Genomic DNA, 20365 nt, shown 5'->3' on the forward strand with positions numbered 1-20365 from the left:
CCACTTCTATGTGGAATCTAAAAAGTAATACAAGAAAATATGTATGTAAAACAGAAACAGACTCACAGATAGATATAGAAAACAAACTAGTGGTTACCAAAAGGGAGAAGGAAGGGGGAGGGGCAAATTAGGTGTGTGGGATTAAGAGATACAAACTACTATGTATAAAAAAGATAAGCAACAAGGATATATTGTATAGCACAGGAAATTATAGCTATTATCTTATAATAACTTTTAATGGAGTATAATCTAAAAAATACTGAATCACAAAGTTATACACCTGTGACTAATATAATATTGTAAATCAACTATACTTCAATTTAAAAAAAGAAAGGAAAGTGATGTGGAAGGCAACACATGATTAATCTGGGGATGAATGGGTCTTCTATAACCTAGAAAAGGTAGCAATATGAGCTGAGCCTTAATGGAAATACGATATAAGTGGACTGGGGGAAGAGATGAAATTCCTGGTTGGGAGAACACCAAAAGGATATGGCAAACAACTGTATGTAGGGAGGGGCTGGGAAGAGTGAGACAGAGAGTCAAAAAATAACTTGCAGTTTTCAAGTGTGGGTGCTGAAATGGTAGGAGAAAAACATGGTAGGGGTGGTTGATAATCTTGATCCAGCCAGAACATGCTGGATTTATAGATTTGAATGACAAAGGAATAAGAGGTTAAAAGAAGTGAAGAGGAAATCAACCTGCATAGGGATTGTGTAGAGGGGCATGGTAGATGGCAGGTTGATTAGCAGAGCCTAGGAAGGCAGGAGAAATCCAGAAGAACAAAACTCAGCCTAAAATGCACCTTCATCCCCATCGTCCTGGGTCCACTTTGTGCCCTTGTTTTCCCAGCCTCTGCTAGTCTGTGCACAGGCCCTGCTCCATCTTCTTTTCTCTTCCTCCTAGTGCCCTGGTTTTCTGACAATCAAGAATTTTGAAAACAGAGAACTGGACCACAATTCTTAGCATTTCAAGGGGGATTTTCATGTTCAAAATTGCAAATTTTCCTGAATTTACTCAGCAAGTCACACCTTAATGATGCTGGGTTGTCAAATAATGTGAAAGACATGAATGATTTCTCTACAGACCAGTATAAACTCTGACACCCTAAGAAAACCTTGTCATTTTTAGACTTACACTAGAGAATCTTAATCAAAGAGTTATCATTCAGCTAGAGTTTATGACTTTATTAGATTCTATTTAACTGACTGGTATTGGTGGTAGTGGAACACAGGAGGGCTGCACCTAACAAATATCAGGGTAAGTCACCAAAAAGATAACCAGTCCAGTTGGCAAGGGGACCACTGTTAAGTAATAAGACCCTTTGGTTTTTAGTTAGGAAAAGCATTTGGGCCATAGAAACTTAGCGCCACAAAATACAAAATTTCTTAGAGATTTCAGTCAATTCATTTTACTGTCAATGGTGGTAAGAACCAAATGCAATGCAAAATTGGACTCTGGTCTTCCCTTAAAGTGATACTTTTGAAAACCTTACTGCTGTTTTAAGTACATCTTGTTTGTTGTTTACACTTAGGAACAAATTATTGCCTGCTATCTGCTAACTGAAATGCATTTGGATACATCCATCAGGAAATGGGATTCCATACACAAACAGGTCAGGAACGTACTTAACACATAGACCTCTGCATCTCTAAACTGCTGCCTCTTTTTGCTTTTGATAAGGTAACTGTTCTTTTTGGAGAGATGCATTTCTCAGAATAAAAAGATGTCACTTTTGTAAAGGTTATCTTTATTGATAAATCATACAAAGAGGATAGCACATTGGATGGATGGATCGATAGACGGATGGAGAAAAATATTTGGTTGCTTTATAATTCAAGACTTGAGGCATCTATTCCACAAACTGAGGTGAGAATCACCTTGATTCTTCATCAACAGGTTTTGCTGTTCTTAAGAATCAATCTGCTTATAGAAAGTGTGGTTGTATTCCCAAAGACCATTTCACATTAGTGCCAGTGCCAAGTCATGCAGTGGGTCCAAACTAAGCCTCTATCATACTGTATCTTTGATTTTGGACAGTATCCAAGCCAAAAAGCAGCAATACTTAATACAGAGCTCATGGTTCATGTAGGAAGCAAGGCAACACGACAATATTTAGTCAAAACTAAGAGTGTGTCAAATGATTTTTCTCCAACATCGAAAAGAAAAAATTGGGGGTGGGTTATTTTTTTGGCATGGTGAAGAAAAGGAGAAATTATTCTTTATCCCTTTTGGAAATAGCTCTAGCTTAAGAATTCGAAAATGTAGGTTCTAGCCCCACCCTGTCACTAACTAGCTATGTGACCTTGGAGAACTTACTGCACTTCTTTGAGCCTCAGATTCTCCATCTATAAAACGAGAAGTGTACTTTTCAAATAGCACATCATAACTCATCAGTGGATTGTATGTATATAAACTGGGTTGCGATATAAAATGTATTTCTCATTGAATTGTTGAATCAAAAAGTTCAAAAATCAAGGGTCCAGACCTACGCTATCCAATACAGCAGCCATAGCCACATGCAGCTGTTTACATTTAAATTGATTCAAAATAAATACAGCTAAAAATTCAGTTACTCATTATGTGAGTGTGGGTGGCATTAGCCACATTTCAAGCATTTAGTAGCCACATGTGGCTAGTGGCTACCATATTGAACAAGCACAGCTGTAGAATATTTCTTTTTTTTTTTAAAGAATATTTCTATCATTACAGTTCTGTTGAACAGTCCTAATCTAACAGCCTTTCTATGGCTCTGTAGGAGGTGGAGGTAGGGTGCATTGTTAGGAAGGGTACTCCAAGCTCTTGGAAGAGAAGACAGGTTCACTTGTCTCTTTCTTAAGAGAGTCTGTATGTGAATCTCCAAATACATGAGACAAAAATTATTTATTAAGTTCTGTACTTGGTTCTGTGAGGAATACAGAGGGAACATCCTCATAAACATTCACTAAATGTTAAATGAACAAACTAAGGCATCATAAAATCATAATCTAGTTAAAGACATAAGCCTTAGGTAAATGAAAGAGCTAACCATAAAAGGCAATGTACATAAGCAAGTGTTGATAATAACTGGCAACATTCAGAAAAGGGGGAAGTCTTTGAGCATTAGAAGGTATCAGGTCCAGCAATCTCACTCCTGGGCATATATCCAGAGGAAGCTCTAATTCAAAAATATACATGTACCCCAATGTTCATAGCACTATTTACAACAGCCAAGACATGGAAACAGCCTAAATGCCCATCAACAGATGACTGGATAAAGAAGCTGTGGTATATTTATACCATGGAATACTACTCAGCCACAAAAAATAATAAAATAATGCCATTTGCAGCAACACGGATGGACCTGGAGATCGTTATACTAAGTGAAGTAATCTAGAGAAAGAAAAATACCATATGATATCACTTATATGTGGAATCTAAAAAAAAGATACAAATGAACTTATTTATAAATCAGAAACAGACTCACAGACATAGGAAACAAACTTATGGTTACCAGGTGGAACAGAGGGCAGGAAGGGATAAATTGGGAGTTCAAGATTTGCAGATACTAATTACTACATATAAAATAGATAAACAACAAGTTTCTACTGTATAGCACAGGGAACTATATTCAATATCTTATAGTAACTTATAATGAAAAAGAATATGAAGAGGAATATATGTATGTACCTATATGAAACATTATGCTGGACACCAGAAATTGACACAACATTGTAAACTAACTATACTTCAAATAAAAAAAAGAAGTCATCAGGGAAGATTTCAAGGAGGATGTAGTATTTGTACTGGTCCCTAAATTATTGCTTGGATTTGGATGAGCAGAGATAAGAGTAGAGAATACTCCAGATGAGGGGAACACCTTATGTATGTGTCCGAGATGGGAATAGGTCCTAGAGAATAGTGAGCAATGAAATTAGATAGATGGCTTGGGACTAGATCGTAGAGGGTGGAAAGTCAGGCAGTAGAGTGCAATTCTCGGTAAAGTCATTAACAGTTTTCAGAGCACTTTCACATGATCTTTTGACAGTCCCTTGAGATAGCCAGGGCAAGGATCATTACTTCCATCTTAGAGCTGACGAACTGAGTCTCAGAGGTGATACAACTTGCACAGGGTCATATAGTTAATGAACAATATGACCAGGATTCAAACTGAGTTAATCTTACTCTCCATCCAGTATTCCTCCCACAATATCTTGCTGTTATGATAAAAGCTAGATTTGAGGCACTGGAGAGAGGGATACCAATGAGAAAGTTGTTGTAATAATCCAGGCATAAAGTGCTGAAGGCCTGGCCTAAGGTGGCCAGAAACCAGATGCTCTGGTTATATAACATACTATAAAGCAAACTGACAATGCAGAATCCACTGTTTATAGGGGAGAGTAAGAGTAGACAGTCTGAGGTTAGAACACTGCAGTTATTTTTAACTGGAAGTGATCTAAACTACCCCAAGGGAATAAATGTTAACAATATCATTCATATACTGTGTCCGGATTTTTCCAGACAGCTGGAGGCAATGTTTTGGACACGGTTCCTAAGCAAACAACACTTTATATGTCTATGCATTTTTATGAGCCATTTCTGACTCGATAGTCTTTCTTTCCTCTGTCAATTTCAATTTCCATTTCTCAGAACTAATTGGTCATATGATTTCTTACCTCATCTAGATTTCCACTGAGACAGGACTAGCACGAAAAGGTCAAGGAGCTACAGACCTTGGAGGTTTTCCACACTATTTAGTAAAACTAATTATTAGCTTAGCAATTAATTACCTAATAATGATTTACTAAGAAAATGCTAAAATATGCCATTGCCAGATTAATCTTAAAGGACTTCTCCACCCATGTCACTAAGCTGCTCAGAAACTTCCATGGGCTTCCAAGATTGTTCCAACTGATAGGAATCAAATACAAACTCCTTAGCCTGGCATTTAAGGCCCTCTCCAATATGGCCACTTCCTACATTTCTAGTTGTTCCCCAGTGCTCATTACTCCTTCATGAGATCTACTCTTTTCAGCCAAAATAAACCACATGATACACTGGAGACTCTGCTCATTCATTTCCTACTTGCACTCAAGTCCTACTTCAAATACTGCCTTCTCTATGAACCCTTCTTCTTCAATTTTCCCACCATGAAATACTTGCTCCTTCTTTTGAGCTTCTCTATATTCCTTTATTTATATCTCCTTCATGGCACTGGGTACTCATACTTTAGATTATTGCTATTTGCAGGCATGCCATCTCTCTGCTATTGGAATGAACTCCCATCTCAGCCCATGTAGTGTTCATCTCTGTATCCCCTATAGCTCTGACCATAGTGCCTTGCAGTGGTCCCCTAAGGACCAGCAAGTGTTCATTGAATGAATGGGCACACTGACCAAAGTCCAAAAGCTGGTTTATATGTCCATCCAAATATCAATTTAACCATCTTTTACTGAGTGCCTATCATATGACCAGCACTGTGCTAGGCCTTGGGGATAGCAACATATTTTCAGCAATTTCAAGTCTAATGGGAAAAGAAAGAGAAGGAGAGTTCATTTTGATACAGTATGGTCAGCACCTGCACAGAGGGCTATAGGAGAACAGCAGAAGGTCGTGTAAGCCAGTCTAGGGTACATAGAAGGCTTTACGAAGGAAGGTGATGGCAGGACTTAGCTTAAAGGATAAAAGTTAAGCAAATTGGGCAGGGGAAGGACATTCCAGACAGGGGAGAAACGTACCAAAACACTAGGGCTGAGAGACTGTGGAATGGTGATGCCACATGGAGACTATCAAAGGTTGAGGTTGAGGAGGCAGGCAGGGCTAGGAGATGCTGCTGACCTTGGAAGCCTTGGTAAAAATTCTAGACTTAACCCAGGCTTCGTGGTGCCTCTGAAGGGTTTCAAATACACCCAAGAGGAAGTCTAGGTGTTCCACTGTTTGCAGGACAGAAGCAGTGCAACAAGTAATTGCCTGTAATGCAGACCCTGGTTTTTTTTTTTTTTTTACATTCATTATCAAATTAAATTCTGTTAAAAAAACAAAACAAAACCAAAAAACCCTCAAAACCCTGAAGTAATCATCTTTGTCAAGGAAGGGGTTAAGGTGGGTCTCTGTCTTACAGCACGCCCAGCAGTACAGCACGTCGGGAGAAACTCTGAGTCCTTTCCAGAAACAGTACTCTTCCTTCGGAGCACTTTTCCAGTTTTCTCGTCTGTTTACAACCACCTCACCCGCTTCCCAGACCACAGGAATTTTCCCCATACCCTTTCAACATCACACTTCATTAGGAAATGTTCCTAGCAGACATATGATGTTTAAAAATTCTTTACCTTCGATGTAATGTTAAATTATACTGCCAGAGTCAAGTTTTTGGATTACATAAAATTACACGTGTACCTTCACTTTCAAAACAAAAGATGTATCCCAAGTTAATCCTAAGGCAAATTTCTGTAAAGGGAACTTGATTTTTTAATGTTATTTTATGATCATTTGAGCCACATTACTCAAGAAAAGACAATTTGACCCCATCCAAAAAAGATACAGCTTGTATTAAAATGGCTCCTCAGTCCTGGTGTGCACTCTATGTACCAGACACCAGGAAAATAAATATCTATCTACCCACAAGCATGAAAGACCCAACCCACCAACCACAGCAAAAATACTCTCTAATATCTGACAGGAAGAGAATCTTGACCTGCTGAACAAAAAACAGATCAATTTTTATCCCTAAGAGTGGCTCTTCACAAAGTGGGTTTTCTTATTCTTAGCCATCAGTTCTTTCATTAATACTGAGTTAAATTATTCTAAATTAAATTAATTTGAAGTTAAACTGTCTTATTATTGAACCTACCCTAGCAGTTACACTCTTAGGTTTATATCCAAGAAAAATGAGTATGAATGTCCGCCAAAAGATATGGTCAAAAATGTTCATAGCAGCTTTATTCACAATAACCAAAACCTATAAAATAACCCAAATGCCTATCAACAGGGGTGCTATGGACTGAATGTTTGCATCCTCCCAAAATTCTTATGTTGAAGCCCTAATCCCCAAAGTCATGGTATTTTGAAGTGGGGTCTTCAGGAGGTAATTAGGTCATGTGGGTGGAGCCTTCATGAACAGGATTAGTGTCCTTATAAAAATAAATGCCAAAGAGATGATCTCTCTCCACCATGTGAGGACACAGCAAGAAGGTGGCCATCTGCAAACCAAAAAGATGGACCTCCCTCACCAGACACCTAATCTGCTTGTGCCATGATCTTGAAGCTTACCAGCCTCCAGAACTGTGAGAAAAAAATGTTTGTTGTTTAAGCCACCCAGTCTATGGCATTTTGTTACAGCAGCCTGAATTGACTAAGACAAGGGGAATGGATAAATACATTGTGGTGAATCACACATGGGAATGGTACACAATAACAAAAAAGAACTAATAGTATACACAAAATAGTATACACATGGATGTATCTCACGTACATTACATTAAAAAAGAGGCCAGACACAAAACAGTACAGATAATACAATTCTATTTATATAAAGTTTGAAATCAGGCTAAGCCAATCTATGATAATAGCAGTCAGAATAGTTGTTACCCTTGGAAGAAGGTGTCAACTAGGAGGAGGCAAGAGGGAACCTTTCGGAGGACCAGAAATGTTCTATGTCTTGATATGGGTGAATGTTACACATATATAAACTTTCACTGAGCTGTACACTTAAGATCTGTGTACTTTACTGCCTATAGACAACAATACTTCAAGAAGGAAGAAAAAGATAAGTCCCTATAGTGGATTTATTTCTGATACAGATTGGCAATGCAAATCAAAATTATGCAACAACAAAATATTCTTTTGTTATCAGGAGTAGAGATACAGTTCTGAATTTATCCCTGTACACACACACACACATCAAATCCAAGTGCAAGTAGTTTGGGGCTTCAGATATTATTTAGATATAAGGTCAATTTATTGGACTTTTCAATTAGTAGCATTCCAAAATGCTATCTATTTTTACAGGCTTATTTTGATTTGAAGTTCACTTATCAGAGAAATATATTGAATTTGTTCCCCAAAACTTAATGAAAGAAAGCACAGTAGACTGAAGAGAACACTGGCCTATGAATTAGAAGAGCTGGGTTCCATTTCTGCTCTTCTGCTAGCCAAGTCACCTTGGGCCAGTATTCAAGCTAAGATTCCCTTTCCTTACCCATAAAATGGAGATAATACTTTCCTCCCTTCAGAGCTATAGTGAGGATCAAGTAAGAGAATGGATATGAATGTGCTTTGTAAAATTTAAAGTGTTAATATCCCCAAAGCTGTGTTTAATTAGAACTTGTGCCTGGGTGTGGCCAATAGAAAATGTACTTAAATTTCAAAGCTTCTATTTCAGTTTCACATAACTGACATTTAACCAGAGAGTCAGGATTAGCAAGTACACTCTAATTCTAAGATCTCTGAAAAGTTGAAATAATTCCATTATAATAAACACTGAAAATAGATATGTTCAGGGAAGTACAGTTCAAAACGGCCTTGTTTTACCGAATTGTGACTTTTAGATGTAGCTCAAGCAATGCAATATCCATTATATTCAGTTCACACCTCTAGAACTTTAAACCGTTTCTGCAACACCCACGCCATAGTCCCCCTCTCCATGATGAACTTCACAATAACTGCCCCTGAAGGCTGCCTCTGCTTCTACCCTCTGCCATCCACTGTGACCACTACAGCAAAATTTAAAAAAAAAAACTCTTCACCCTGAAATCCTTGTCAGAACACTGAATACTTCTTGTCAGAGAGCCCCAAATGGAAGCTCTTTTGTGTCACCTTTGGAAGTTTGTTTCTTTGATGAGAAGAGGTGATGTAGGCCAGAGTAGCCTCAAAATGCTTCCTGTCACCAACTAGTCTTTCCAGTGGGCCCAGCAGGAAACCCCTGACTGGAGAGCCACGCAGTGTGAAGAGAGTTTGACAGAAGGAAAAATTAGGGTGATTTAGTTTCAAGGACACCAGTGGTTCCTGTTCCTGGAGGTTTCGTTCTTAGTTGCACAGTTAAGCTCCCCAAAGTAGAACAAGCCTGCAGATAAACAAGCAAAACAAACTAGAGGAGGTAAATCCTGAGCCTCTCAAAATCCTTGAGAAGCATTCCCTTCAGGCATTAAGTCCTAGTTAAGAAGCCTTTGTTGAGCCTACTGAGCTAGGGGATGGGGATCAACTTTACAAAAGTAGATCAACAGCAGCATGAAGGGCCAACTGACAAGGAAAGAGATAAAAAATCATTAAAAAAAAACTCATACGGGTTCACAGACACAGACACAGACACATACACACATACACACACACAGACAAAGACCAATGGTCAGAGACCATTTAGTGCAAGGGCAGACATTAAATCACATTTCAATAGGCTTAGTATACCAATATATTATAGCATAGGGCCTCAGGTTGACAGTCAATAGAGGAGACTAGTCTTAAGGGAAATTTAATGATAATGAATATAGAGAAAGCTGGGATACAGACCCTGGCCCCATTCTATTGTACCATAAAGGAGCTAGCTACAGCTTTAATGCCTGAATAAGCAGAGCCTCTGGTATGGGCAGCAATTGTGCCAATCATCAAACAATTTGTAGGAACAATGAATGTTACCCTATCCATAGTTTTTTACTCTGAAATGACTGAAAATGCAAGGTTTAGCAAAGAATTCTTACCTGATAGTTAACTTTTATTTAGTATTTATAAATATACCAATTGGAAGCTACAAAACAGTACTGAAGAAATTAAACATGACACAAATAAATGGAAATATATCTGTGTTCATGAGTTAAAAGACTTAATATTGCTAAGATGTCCTTACAATCCAAAGTGACCTTCAGTTTCAATACTCTTTAGTTGAGAAATTGCATGCATAAGACCAGAGAAGTCACATCCCCCTAAAAAAAGGTTTCAGAAACCTCAGAATCTCTAGCCAGGTTGATTGATGAAGGTCTTTCATTGAACTAATAAGCCAGTCCATTAAGAAATGGGAGAAATGGCTATTTTCTCAAATACACAGATCCCAACACAGTTACATAACACACAAAGAAACAGGTAAACATGACCAAAGAACAAAATAAATCTCCAGAAACTGATCCTAAAGAAATGAAGACACATAAATCACCTGACAAAGAATTCAAAATAACCACCGATCTAAGAGCTCAGGAAAATGGTGTATGAATAAAATGAGAATATCAACAAAGAGACAAAATATTTTTAAGTGCACCAAGCAGAAAATTTGTAGTTGAAGAATATAATAACTCAACTGAAAAATTCACTAGAAGGGTTCAACAGCAGATTTGAGTAAGAAGAATAACCAATAACTCAAAGACAGGTCATTTGAAACTATCCAGTCAGTGAAACAAACAAAAAGAATGAATAAGAGAGAAGAAAGTCTAAGAGACTTATGGGATATGATTAAATGGACCAAGATATGCATTTTGGGACTCCTAGAAGGAGAAGAAAGAGAAAGGGGCAGAAAATTTATTTGAAGAAATAACGGCTGAAAACTTTCACAATCCAGGGAAGAAAACGGACATGCAGTTTCAGAAGCCCAGTGGACTTCAACGAGAACCCAAAGACACTGACATTAAGACATGTTATAATCAAATTGTCAAAAATTTAAAGACAGAATTTTGAAAGCAGCCAGAGAAAAGTAACTCCTCAAGACAAGGGAACTCCCATTAAGACTACCAGTGGATTTCTCAGCAGAAACATTGTAGGCCAGAAGGAAGTGGGATGAGACATTCAAAATGCTGAAGGAAAAACATGCCCAACAAGAATACTATAGCCAGGAAAATTATTCTTCAAAAATGAAGGAAAAATAGACATTTCCAGATAAAAAAGCTGAGGCAGTTCATTGCTACTAGATCTGTCCTACAAGAAATTCTAAAGAGAGCCCTTCAAGCTGAAACGAAAAGACACTAAACAGAAACATGAACACATAGGAAAGTATAAAGGTCACTTGTAAAAGTAAATATATAGACAAATACAGAACACTGAATACTGTAACAGTGATGAGTGAATCATTCAAATTCTGGTATGACAAAAGTTAAAAAATGACTATAACTATAAAAATGTTCATAGATACACAATATAAAAAGATGTAATTTGTGATATTGATAACATAAGATGTGTTGGGGGGAGAAGTAAAAAGTACAGAATATTTGTATGTAATTGAAGTTGTTGTTACAAGTTTAAATAAATGATTATATCTGTAGTATGTTTTACATGAGCCCCATGGTAACCACAAAGAAAATACCTATAGAATAGACACAAAAGAAAATGAGAAAGGAATCAAAGCATGTCACTAAAAAAAAAAAATCAATGAAAGAAAGGAAGACAGCAAGGAATGAAAAAAGAGACCAAAAAGGTACAAGACAGAAAGAAAATAATAAAATGGCAATGGTAGGTCCTTCCCTATCACTAACTACTTTAAATGAAAATGAATTAAGTTTCCCAATCAAAAGGTATAAAGTGGCTGATGGATAAAAAGACAAAATCCAGCTATATGCTGTCTACAAGAGACTCATTTTAGATTTAAGGACACATGTAAGCTGAATGTAAAAGTATGGAAAAAGATATTTCATGCAAAGTGTAACCAAAAGAGAGTAGGCATGATTATATTTATATCAAACAAAATAGACTTTAAGTTAAAAAAAATCTGTCAAAAAGACAAAGGAAAACATTATGTAATGATAAAAAGCCAATTCATTAGTAAGTTATAACAATTATAGATATAAAGCACTCAGCATCAAAGGACTCAAATATATGAAGCAAACACTGACAAGACTGAAGGGAGATAAAGACAGTAACACGATAGTAGGAGGGGATTTCAACATGTCACTCTTAATAATGGAGAGAAAATTCAGACAGAAGATCAACAAGAAAACAAAATATTTGAGCAACACTATATGAATCTAACAGACATATAGAACATTAACCCAGTAGCAGCAAAATACATGTTCTTCTCAAGTGCACACAGAACATTCTCCAGAATAGATCACGTTAGGTCACAAAACAAGTCTTAACAAATTTTAACAGACTGAGATCATACCAACTATATTTTCCAACCACAATGGAATGAAATTGGAAATTAATGGCAAGAGAAAAACTGGAAAATTCACAAATATGTGGAAATTTAAAAACACTCTTGAACAACCAATGAGTCATGAAGAAATCAAAAGGGAAACTGAAAAATATCTTGATACAAATGAAAATGAAAATGTAACATACTAAAACTTATGAAATTGCAGCAACAGCAGTACTAAGAGGAAAGTTTATAGTGATAAATGCCTACATTAAAAGAGAAGAAAGTTTTCAAATGAACAGTCTAACATTACACTTCAAGGAACTAGAAAAAGAGGAACATATTAAGTCCAAAGTTAGTAGAAGAAAGAAAATAATTAAGGTTAGAGCAGAAATAAAAAAAAAACAGAGAATGGAAAAAAAATCAATGATACTAAGAGTTGGGTTTATAAAAAGATCATCAAAATTAACAAATCAAATCTAGTTCCATTAGCTAAAAAAAGAGAATTCTCAGATAAATAAAATCAAAAATGAAAGAGGCATTATAATGAATGCCACAGAAATTAAAAGGATTATTGGAGACTACTATGAATAATCGTATACCAACAAACTGGATAACCTAGAAGAAATGGATAAATTCCTAGAAATATATAACTTATCAAAATTGAATCATGAAGAAATAGAAAATCTGAACAGAATTATAACTAGCAAAGAGATTGACTCAGTAATCAAAAAGCTTCCAACAAAGAAAAAGCCCAGGACCTGATGAATCCACAAAGACTCCACAAAAATTGTGAGAACTAATAAATGAATTCAGTATACACTCTAATGATTAAGTCTTTACAGGATACAAAATCAACATACAAAAATCAGCTATATTTCTATATGCTAACAATGAACTATCTGAAAAGGAAACTTAGAAACCAATTGTATTTAAAATAGCATCAAAAAGAATAACATATCTAGGAATAAACCAAGGAAGTGAAACTCTTGTACACTGAAAATTACAAAACATTGCTGAAAAGAATTTAAAGGTACAAATAAATGGAAAGATAATCTATGTTAATGGACTGGAAAACAATATTGTCCAAATGTCCACACTATCCAAATCAATCTACATATTCAATGTGATCCCTATCAAAATGTCAATGGCATTTTTACAGAAACAGAACAAAGCAATCCTAAAATTCATGTAGAACCACAAAGAACCCCAAATAGCCAAAATAATCTTAAGAACAAAGAACAAAGCTAGAGGCCTCACACATCCTAATTTCAAAACATATTACAAAGTTATAGTAGTCAAAACAGAATAGTATTGGCATAAAAACGAACATATGGATAATGGAATAAAACACAGTACCCAGAAATAAATTCACACACATATGATCAAATGAACTCCAACAAGGTGCCAAGAGTACATAATGGGTGAGAGGAGTCACTTCTACAAATGGCATTGGGCAAACTGCATACCCACATGCAAAAGAATGAAACTGGAAACTTATCTTATTACACCACACACAAAAATAAACTCAAAATTAAAGCCTTCAATATAAGACCTAAAACTATAAAACACCTACAAGAAAACCCAGGGAAAAAAAACCTTAAGACATTGGTCTTGGCAATGACTTCTTGGATATGACACCAAAAGCACAGGCAACGAAAAAAAAAAAAAAACAGACAGGAGGGATTATGTCAAATAAAAAGTTTCTGCACAGCAAAGAAAACAATCAACAGAAATATTTCCTCCAACATAGGATATATTCTATGTTGGAGGAAATACTTCCAAACCATATTTGTGACAGGGGTTAATATCTAAAATATATAAGGAACTCCTACAACACAGTAGCAAAAAATAATAATAACTATATTTTTAAATTGTCAAAGGACTTAAATAGACATCTCTGCAAAGAAGACATTCACATGGCCAACAGTTATATGAAAAAAGTGCTAACCATCACTGATCATCAGAGAAATGCAAATTAAAACCACAATTAGATATCATCTCATTCCTGTTAGGATGGCTATTTAAAAAAAAAAAAGATAACAAGTGTTGGCAAGAATGTAGAGAAATGGAACCCTCCTATGCTGCTAGTGGGAATGTAAAATGATGCCACTGTTATGGAAAACAGTATAGAAGCTCTTGAAAAAATTCAAAATAGAACTACTATATAATCCAGAAATATCATTTCTGGGTATTTATCCAAAAGAACTCAAATCAGGATTTTGAAGAGATATTTGCACTCCCATGTCCACTGCAGCATTATTCACAATAGCCAAGAAGTAGAAATAACCCAAATGTCCACCAATGAATGAATGGATAAAAAATGTGGCATATGTAGTGTGTGTATGTGTATGTGTGTGTGTAAATATATATATATATATATATATATATATATATATATATATATATATATATATATATATGTATGTATGTATGTATTAGTCTGCCATATAAAAAGGAAATCCTGTCATATGCTACAACATGGATGGAAACTTGAGGACATTGTGCTAAGTGAAATAGCCAGTCACAGAAGATCAAATACTGCATCATTCCACCCAAATGAGGTATCTAAAGTAGTCAAACTCATAGAAACTGAAAGTAGAATGGTGGTTGCCAGGGACTAGGGGGAGGGGGAAATGGGGAGTTGCTATTCAATGGGTATAGAGTTTCAGTCATGCAAGATGAAAACAACATTGTGCTTATAGTTAACAATACTGTAATGTGGACTTAAAATTTTAAGAGGATAGATCTCATATTATGTATTTTTTACCACAATAAAAAAAAAATGTAAGTCATGCAGCTAAACCACTGCGGAGTGGGAAATTTATAGCACTAAATGCTTACCTTAGAAAAGAGGAAAAGTCTCAAATTAAAAAAATCTAACTTTCCATCTTTAAAAAAACTAAAAAGACAAGAGTAAAATAAACACAAAGCAAGTAGAAGGAAGGAAATACACATTTAAGAACAGAAATCAATGAGATTGAAAACTAAAAATTAAGAGAACAATCAGTGAAATAAAGACCTGGTTCTTTGAAAAGATCAGTAAAACAGACAAACCTCTAGCAAGATAAATAAAAAAGACAGAAGACACAAATGATTAATATCAGAATGAGAGGGGATATCACTAGAGACTCTGCAAACACCAAAAGGGTAAAGGGAATACTACAGTCAAATCTACACACATTTTACAATTTTGATAAACTGGAGCAATTCCTTGTAAAATACACACAAACACCCAATATGAAATAGAAAATTTGAGTACCCCTATAACTATTAAGGAAATTAATCTGTACTTTTAAAATTCCAAAAAAAAAAAACCAGAAAGAAATCTCCAGGTCCAATTGGTTACACTGGAGAATTCTACCAACCACTTAAAGGAAAATTAATACCACTATTACACAGTCTCTTCCGGAAAATAGAAGAGGGAATACTTCCCAACTCTTATTATAGGGCCAATATTTCAGTGATACCAAAATCAGACAAAGAAAGTACCAAAAATTAAATAACAAGTCAATATCATTCATAAATAGAGACACAAAAATTCTTAACAAAATATTGGCAAATATAATTCAGCAATGTGTAAACAAATTTATACACTATGTACAAGTGGGTTTATTCCAGGGATGCAAGATCGGTTCAATATTTGAAAATGAATCAGAAAGATTGCAAATTAAAAAATTCACATGGTCACATGGATATCTAAAAAGCTGTTTGACTAAATGCAACGTTCATTCATGATAAAAAAAAATCCTCAGAAAACTAGGAATTAAGGGGGAATTGCCTCAACTTAAAAAGAGTATCTACCCCAAAACATTACAGCTAACATCACATTTAATGCTGAGAGACTGACTGCTTTCTCCCTATGACTGGAAACAAGGCAAAGGTTTAGCTCTTACAACGGCTATTAAACATAGTACTGGGATTCTGCACCAGAACAATAAGAGAAGAATAGGAAATGAAAGGCATACAGAGTAGAAAGAAAGAAATACCACTGTCCTTATTTGCAGATGACAAGATGGTCTTCAAAGAAAATCCCAAGAAATCAACACTAACAAAAATCCTCTAGAACTTAATCTGTAAATCCAGCAACATTGTAGAGTACAAGACTGTCATACCAAAATCAGTTGTATTACTATATACTAGCAATGAACACATGGAAACCAAAATTTAAAATACAATATTATTAACAGTCACTCAAAAAAGGAAATAGTTATAATTCTAACAAAACATATATAGGACTTGTATCTGAAAACTACACAATGCTGAAAACCACACAATGCTAACAAAAGAAATAAAAGATCTGAATAGAGAGACATACCCTGTTCATGAACTGGAAGCAACATAGTAAAGATATCAGTTCTCCCCTTAATATACAGGTCTTATACAATTTTTATAAACATCCTAGCAATTTTTTTAGATATAGCCATGCTTGTTTTAAAATGTACAGAGAAAGGGAAATAAACAATTTGAAAGAACAATAAAACAGGAGGTATCACTCTACGCAATTTTAAAACTTATTACAGAGCTATAGTAATCAAGACTGTGTGATATGGCAAAGGGACAGACACACAGGTCAATAAATCAGAACAGAGAATCTGAAATAGGCCTATACCAGTACAGCATACTCATTTTCTACTACAGTACAGAAGCAATTCAATGGAACTGAAGCCATTGGAAATCCATAGTTTAAAAATTAACCTCTACCTAAACCTCACACTGAATACAAAAATTGCCTCAAAATGGATCACTGACTTAAATGTAAAATATAACTAAAAAACTTTAGAAGAAAATCTACAAAAAATCTTTAAGACCTAAGGCTTGGTGAAGAGTTGTTAGACATAACAACAAAAGCACAATCCATAAAAAAAATCAATAATGTGGACATCATCAAAATTAAAAGCTCTTGCTCCATGAAAAATCCTATTAATAAGATGAAAAGACAAGCCACAGATTGGTAGAAAAATATTTGCAAGCTACATATGTGACAAAGAAATTGTATCTAGAATATAAAAAGAACTCTCAAAATTGAACAGGTAAAAACAAAACACCCCAAACAATGCAATTATAAAACGGACAAAGGATTTGCAACAGCATGGATAGAACTTGAGGGTATTATGCCAAGTGAAATAAGTCAGAGAAAGACAAATACTGTATGACTCCACTCATATGTGGAAAATAAAGACAAACAAAATAAATGAACAAACCAAGCAAAAACAAACAGGTAGATACAGAGAACAGAGTAGTGGTTACAAGAAGGAAAGGGGCAGAGGGAGGGCAAAATGGGTAAAGGGGGTCAACTGGATGGTGATAGATAGAAACTAGATTTTTGGTGATGAGCAATCTGTAGTGTATGTTGAAGTAGAAACAATGTATACATGAAACATATAATGTTACAAACCAATGTCACCTCAATAATTTTTTTTAATTTTAAAGAAAATGGGCAAAGAATACAGAGACCTTGCATTGAAGAATATATAGGGATGGCAAATAAACACATGAAAAGATACTGACCATCGTTAGCCATTAGAGAAATGCAAATAAAACCACAATAAAGATATCACTATGATGCACTTATCAGAATGGCTAAAATAAAACACAATGACAATGACAATATGGCAAGGATGCAAAGAAACTGGATCTCTTATACGATGACTGCCATTGGGAGTGTAAAAATGCTATATAACCACTCTGGAAAAGCTTCTTTAAAAACTAAACATACATTTACCATATGACCCAGCCATTACTCTCCTGGGCAGTTATCTCAGACAAATGAAAGTTTATGTCTACACAAAATCTTATCCTCAAATGTTTTTCACAGTTTTATTTGTAATAGCCCCAAACTGGAAACAACCAAATGTTCCTCATTCGGTGGGTGGTTAAACAAACTGTATAGTACACCCATAGCATGAAATATTTCTCAGCAATAAAAAAGAACAGACTATTGATACAGATATCAATTTGAGTGGATCTCAATGTCATTATACAAAGTGGAAAAACTGGAAAAAGTCACATTCTTTACGATTTCATTTATCTAAAATTCTCAAAATGACAAAATTATAGAGAAGGAAAACAAATTGGTATTTAGCAGGGGTTCTGGATGGTGAGGGTAAGTGGTAGGTGTGACTATGAACTGGTAGCTTTCTAGTGAAGGAATATTTCTGTATCTTGATTGCAGTTATGGTTGCACAAATCTACACAAGCTATAAAATAACACAACTGCACACACACATCACTCTGTTACTGAATGTAAGTTCGTGTGCCTGACGCATTGTGAGGGCAAACAAACCAAAACATTGGAGTCTGGAGTAGAGAAAGGTTTACTGCAGGGCCAAGCAAGGAGGACGGGGTGACTCATACCCAAGAAAACCCCCAAATCCCCAAAGCATATTTAAAGGCCAGGTAAGGGAGGGGGACTGTGAACAACTTGTGCACAATTCTCTGATTGGTTGATGCTGAGGTAACAGGGCGGTCAACAATATCAACCCCCAGGCGCCAGACGGTCTGGGGGCCAGGTGCTCATGATCATCAAATTGTTAATTTCCTCCATTTGATGGTGGTTTTTAGCATCTGAAAAACTCAGGAAATATACAGGAGATACTATGATCTGGGTACTTCAGAGAGGAGCTACAGCAGAAGATATGGGGGAGGGGTCTGTCCTGGGAAGGCCCCACAGGTTCCTGCTTGGTTACAATTTCAATGTCAATTTCCTAGTTTTAATATTGTATTATAATTATGTGAAATGTAATGATGGGGTAAACTGGATGAAGAGTAGGTGGAGCCTTTCTATACTCTTTTTGCAACCTCTTATGAATCTTCTATTATTTATAATAACACGTTAAAAAAATATACCACTTATAAAGCAAATAACTCAGAAACAAGAGTGTGGAAGCAAAAACCCCCGGATCAAGTAAGCAAAATGTTTTATTACAACAACCTATAACAATATGCCAGTTTCATGAAGAGAGAGATTTTAAGTGGGGAAGATTTGTACAGTCCAGTGACATACAATACCAAGGACATTTCTATCTGTAGGATCTAAACTTGTGCTTTAAAAAATGACAGCCACAGATTAAAATGTCTCATCTTAAACCAGGCAAAAGGCTAGTGTGAATTGCTTGCAATTAACCACATAAACAGATCACACCTGCGAATAATGAAAAACCAATCGCAAAGGGTATTCAGGCCAGCTGTTCAAACTTTATGTAGTAAGTGGTGGGAATGGAGAAGTTATAAATAATTCTTACAATTCAATAATAAAAAGACAATAAAGACAACAACTCAATTTAAAAATGGAAAAGATACATGAATAGCTAATAAGTAAACAAAGATGTTCATCATCACTAGTCATTAAGGAAATACAAATCAGAACAACAATGAGATACCATTTCACATCCATTCAAAATGGCCCCAAAATCTGAAATATTTACTATCTGGTGCTTTACAGAACCCTGTTCTACACTATAACAGGATAAATATAAACATAATCAGTCTCTTTCTTGAGTGTATTCTTATCATTACCTAGTTTTGGCATGATGCTCTTCTGGATATGCCCTATAAAGGAGAAGCCTTGCATCTCTTCTCCTATGGCACTATTTAGGATTTCCATAAATAGAAACACTATTAACTTAATATTAACTTAATCTAACAAAGCCTCGATGTCGTCGTTATTATCATGATATTAAAGAGCCAACACCATACCACAGTGTCAAGATGATCCTTATCAAGCTGTGATGTCACCAGGCCATGAACTCACCGAGATCTCTTAGATATCAAGTGGCTCCTATGGCATCACACCCTGCCTTTGGCATCACCCCGGCACATCATCTTACTGTCATATGCTATCATTACTGTGACAGAATTCTGCCCTGATGCCACTCCGCCGAGATGTCAGAATAATTAACCTCCACTTCTTTTCATTCCTTTCGCGGCAGCAGCGAGGGGGAGGGTAGCCACAAGTACCGGTTTGAGCCCAGGAGGTAGTACTCAGCTTCTACTGTTTTCCCTTCCGCTTACCACTGCAGGTCAGGGCCCCCGGGGAACAGGACTTTTAGGTTCCTATAACTCTCTTGCCATGACCCCGCACCCGTTTCGCGTCACCGACTCAATGCCCCAGCAGCGACCACCCACCCCGGTTCCACACGAAGCCGCTCCCCGTACCTGACTCCATTCTCCAGCTGTCATCCTGGGCCAATTCCACCGGCCACTTGACTACGGCGGCCGCAAGTGACCCTGGGGCTCGTAGTTCCGCGCTGCAAGAAGCAGAGTCGGAGGGAGATGCGAAGGCGCCTCCCCGTCCGGAGCTGCGCTCAAACTGCAACTCCCAGAGGCGCCCTGCGATGA

At 36.2% G+C, this 20365-nt stretch overlaps 1 protein-coding gene across 3 annotated transcripts in view; it reads right to left on the bottom strand.

Annotated features, from left to right (window-relative positions):
* The window catches only part of ATG4A (autophagy related 4A cysteine peptidase), a 52966-nt gene extending 32623 nt beyond the window's left edge, over positions 1-20343 (bottom strand). For 2 of the 3 annotated variants that reach the window (XM_032475737.1, XM_032475738.1), the window contains exon 1: positions 19779-19978. Coding sequence is in view for 1 of the 3 variants with exons in the window: in XM_032475735.1 (XP_032331626.1) it covers positions 20183-20192 (10 nt within the window). In the remaining 2 variants the exon portion in view is untranslated. Of the gene's footprint in view, positions 1-19778; positions 19979-20182 lie in introns of those variants that run through there. The other variant, XM_032475735.1, reaches the window with a different exon arrangement.
* Between the last annotated feature and the right edge of the window lie 22 nt (positions 20344-20365).

The sequence above is a fragment of the Camelus ferus genome, chromosome X (genome assembly GCF_009834535.1).
Source record: "Camelus ferus isolate YT-003-E chromosome X, BCGSAC_Cfer_1.0, whole genome shotgun sequence".
NCBI classification, from domain to species: domain Eukaryota; kingdom Metazoa; phylum Chordata; class Mammalia; order Artiodactyla; family Camelidae; genus Camelus; species Camelus ferus.